The following is a 2,975-nucleotide window of genomic DNA, read 5'->3' as shown; positions in this document are numbered from 1 at the left end:
CTCTACCTCTGCCTATCACTGTCGCTCTCCCTATCATACTCCCTGCCTCCCTTCGTGTCTGCACCGCCCCCCTCCCCCCCCTTCCCTCTTTGCACGGCGGCGCGGGACACGACCACCGACGAAATTGCTACCAGGCGCTCGAGCTGTTCCGGGCGCACGGTGTCGCGCAGCCGCACGAACGCGACGAGAGCGCGCCGCGGACGGAGGCCGACCGGCGCTACCGCTCGTGCGACGTGCAGAACCAGCTCAAGTTGTTCGGCAGCTCCGGCCACGACTATGGCAAGAAGGTGGCGGCCCCGCCGTGCAGCTCGGCTAGATATCTCGATCTCGGCTAGATCTCGGCTGATCTCGGCTATCTCTCGACCACAAGGTGTCGACCCAGCCGTGCAAGCACTGCAAGGCCGCCCGCCGCGCTGCTTGCCAGCGCCTCTTCCGTCGCGGCCGAGGTTGATCCGAGATTGTGTGCCGAGACGTGTAGGCGCCCGTCGAGGTGCCGGGCACTTCGGTCTGGTGGGGCAAGGGCCGGTGGCAGCCGCTCAATGGCGCGACCGAGGACCAGCCCGCCCTCGTCAAGAAGGCGGCGGGGCTCTCGTGAGGTGTTGTGGAGGGAACGGCCGGGGCTTGGGCGCGGGCCGCGGGGATGAAGCTGCGTTTGTGCTGAGCACGGGCGGGGCGTACCCAAAGCGCAGAGGCAGTGCACAGCCACAGCACCCGCATACCATAGGGCCATGGAGGGACCAGCGTTGGATTGTTTTCTATTGTTTTCTACAGCGCGCGCGTGAACAGGGCCCCCAAACCGGCGACCAAAACTTGCAGACGTGCAGACGGCAGATAGAGCGAATGTTGGCGCTCGCGCCAGGGCGCTCGTTCACGGCAGTCACTGTCAGGACACCGCCGCCGCCTCCTCGTCTTCCGCCGCCTCCGCCGCCGCCGCCGCCTCCGCCGCCGCCTCCACCGCCGCCTCCTCCTCCTCCTCCGCCGCCGGCGCCGCCTTGGCACAACCCAGGTCTTGCTGCCTTCTATGAGAGTTGAGAGAGAGCTGTTTTGATTGCCTTCTATGCATGAGAAAACGCGACGTAGACGAGCCTCTCCGATACAGCATACAAGGTGGTGGGGCAAGCGGTACTTGTGGGAAGTGTGCATGTACGATGTAGCTACGCCTACCGGCACCACGAGGTCCTGGCTCGAACAAGATTGTGGCAGCGGCTCGACGGGCCAAACCTGTGTAAGTGGTGGGCCACAAGCTGCACATGGCGTGTCGCCGCAAGCACACACACAGAGAACATTGGTCATTGCGCGTCCAGATATGGATTGTGGCTTGTGTCAATAACGCCGTGCGTCGAGGACATGTCCGAGTCAGTCCGAGTCGAGGTCAATGACGACGTCATTCGCCGTCGGCGGCGGCGCCTTTGTCTTCCTCTTGGCTGGCGGCGCCGGCGCCGGCGCAGCTGCGGGGCGCTTGCCCGCCGCACCGGTCGGCGCGTTCGGGGTGCGGCTTGCCAACGGACCGGCGCCGCCGCCGCCGCCCGCGCCGCCGCCGCCGCTGCCGCCCGGGGCGCCGGTGCCGCTGCCGCGAGGGGCAGCGTCGCCGCCGGTGGCAGCGGCGCTGCTGGTGGCTGCGGCGAGCTGCCTGGCAGCAGCGCTCGTGCCGGCGCCTGCTGCAGCGCTGAGAGTGCCGGTCTGGAAGGTGGTCCTCTGCTTGAGCCGCGGCACCGCCTTGAGCACCTCGGCCAAGGCGTTCATGTCGTTGAAGGTGAGGCAGAGGTAGCACTTGGGCGATCCTGTGCGCACGGGGTAGGGTAAGGGGCTGGACAGTACTCTGTACGTGGCCTGCGGGGAAAGGGTTGCGAGCGAGGGTGCGTGGCGGAATGAGAGGGGAGGGTGCGCACACGAGGGGAGTCTGGCATCGTGGCAAGGCCGTAGGCGGACGAAGAGGGCGGGGTGGAGACGCGCCGGGGTTGGCGAGGAAGTCGTAGTAGCGGTCGAGCTTGTCCATCGGCACCTCCACCATCCCGTGGATCATGAGCACGCAGCTCTGCTTGTCAAAGATGGCGCTGTGGATGGACGACGTCCGCATCTTGAGAGTGACGAAGCCGACGTCCGGCACCTCCCGCTGTGTGAGCCAGGTGAAGACCTCCGGCCCAAAGGTGACATGGCCCTCGCCGGACTGCCACGTGCCAACCTTGATCTCCTTGCACCACTGCTTGACCACCGCTGGGCTGCCGCCGCCGCCAGACGGACCGCCAGAGACCAGGCTGCTCGCCCGGGCGCCGAGGCTGCCCAAGAAGGAGGCTGCCCAAGAACGCGGGGCAGCAGCGGAGGGCGCGGGATGCGGCACCGAGCCCGTCGAGCCGCTGCCGCCGCCGCCGGCCACCTCCTCCCGGACGATGCGGCCCATCTCGGGGTCCGCGCGCCGCATGCTGCTCTGCGCCTCCGGGCCACCCTCGGCGTTCGCCGCGGCGGCCGCCAGCGCCGTGAGCCCCTCGCCGCCGGAGGAGGAGTCGCGGTGGTAGCCGAGCTTGCCGCCGCGGCTCGTGTAGACGTAGCCTGGCTTTGGGCCGGAGAAGGCTGCCGACGCGATGAAGAGCATCGAGGACATGTCGGATGTCGCTGGGATGTCGTTGGGCGGCACTGCTTCCTCGCCGCCGCCACCGCTCGCCTCGCCCCCAGCCTCGGCGTCGGCCGACGCTTCGACGGCGGACAGCGCGTCGAGCAGCGTGGCGCCTGATCTCGGGTGATCTCGGGTGATCTCGGGTGATCTCGGCGGCGGGGCGGCGCGTCGAGCGGCGTGGCGCCAATCGGCTTGCGGGCCGTGGCCTCCTCGACGCCGTCGGCGGAGCGGCGGTGGTGCGCCAGCGCGGCGAAGCGGAGGAAGCTGCGCAGCGCGGGCAGCTCCGTCTGCGAGGGGGCTGTGAAGACCTGCGCACAGCAAGAGGAGTTGTCAACGAGACGCTGTTCACAGGTCGCTGTTCACG

The 2,975-nt window shown here is 68.4% G+C and overlaps 1 protein-coding gene across 1 annotated transcript; it reads right to left on the bottom strand.

Annotated features, from left to right (window-relative positions):
- Positions 1-1,356: 1,356 nt before the first annotated feature.
- EMIHUDRAFT_122730 (hypothetical protein) lies at positions 1,357-2,724 on the bottom strand (the record flags this gene model as incomplete). Its single annotated transcript, XM_005787077.1, has 2 exons — positions 1,357-1,781; positions 1,930-2,724. Coding segments are annotated over 2 exons (1,220 nt in total), but the record flags the coding sequence as incomplete, so codon positions are not given.
- Between the last annotated feature and the right edge of the window lie 251 nt (positions 2,725-2,975).

Source organism: Emiliania huxleyi (genome assembly GCF_000372725.1).
Source record: "Emiliania huxleyi CCMP1516 chromosome Unknown EMIHUscaffold_1457, whole genome shotgun sequence".
Classification (NCBI taxonomy): domain Eukaryota; phylum Haptophyta; order Isochrysidales; family Noelaerhabdaceae; genus Emiliania; species Emiliania huxleyi.
Note: the sequence above shows the minus strand (reverse complement) of the source record. Positions and strands in the feature narration are given on the sequence as shown.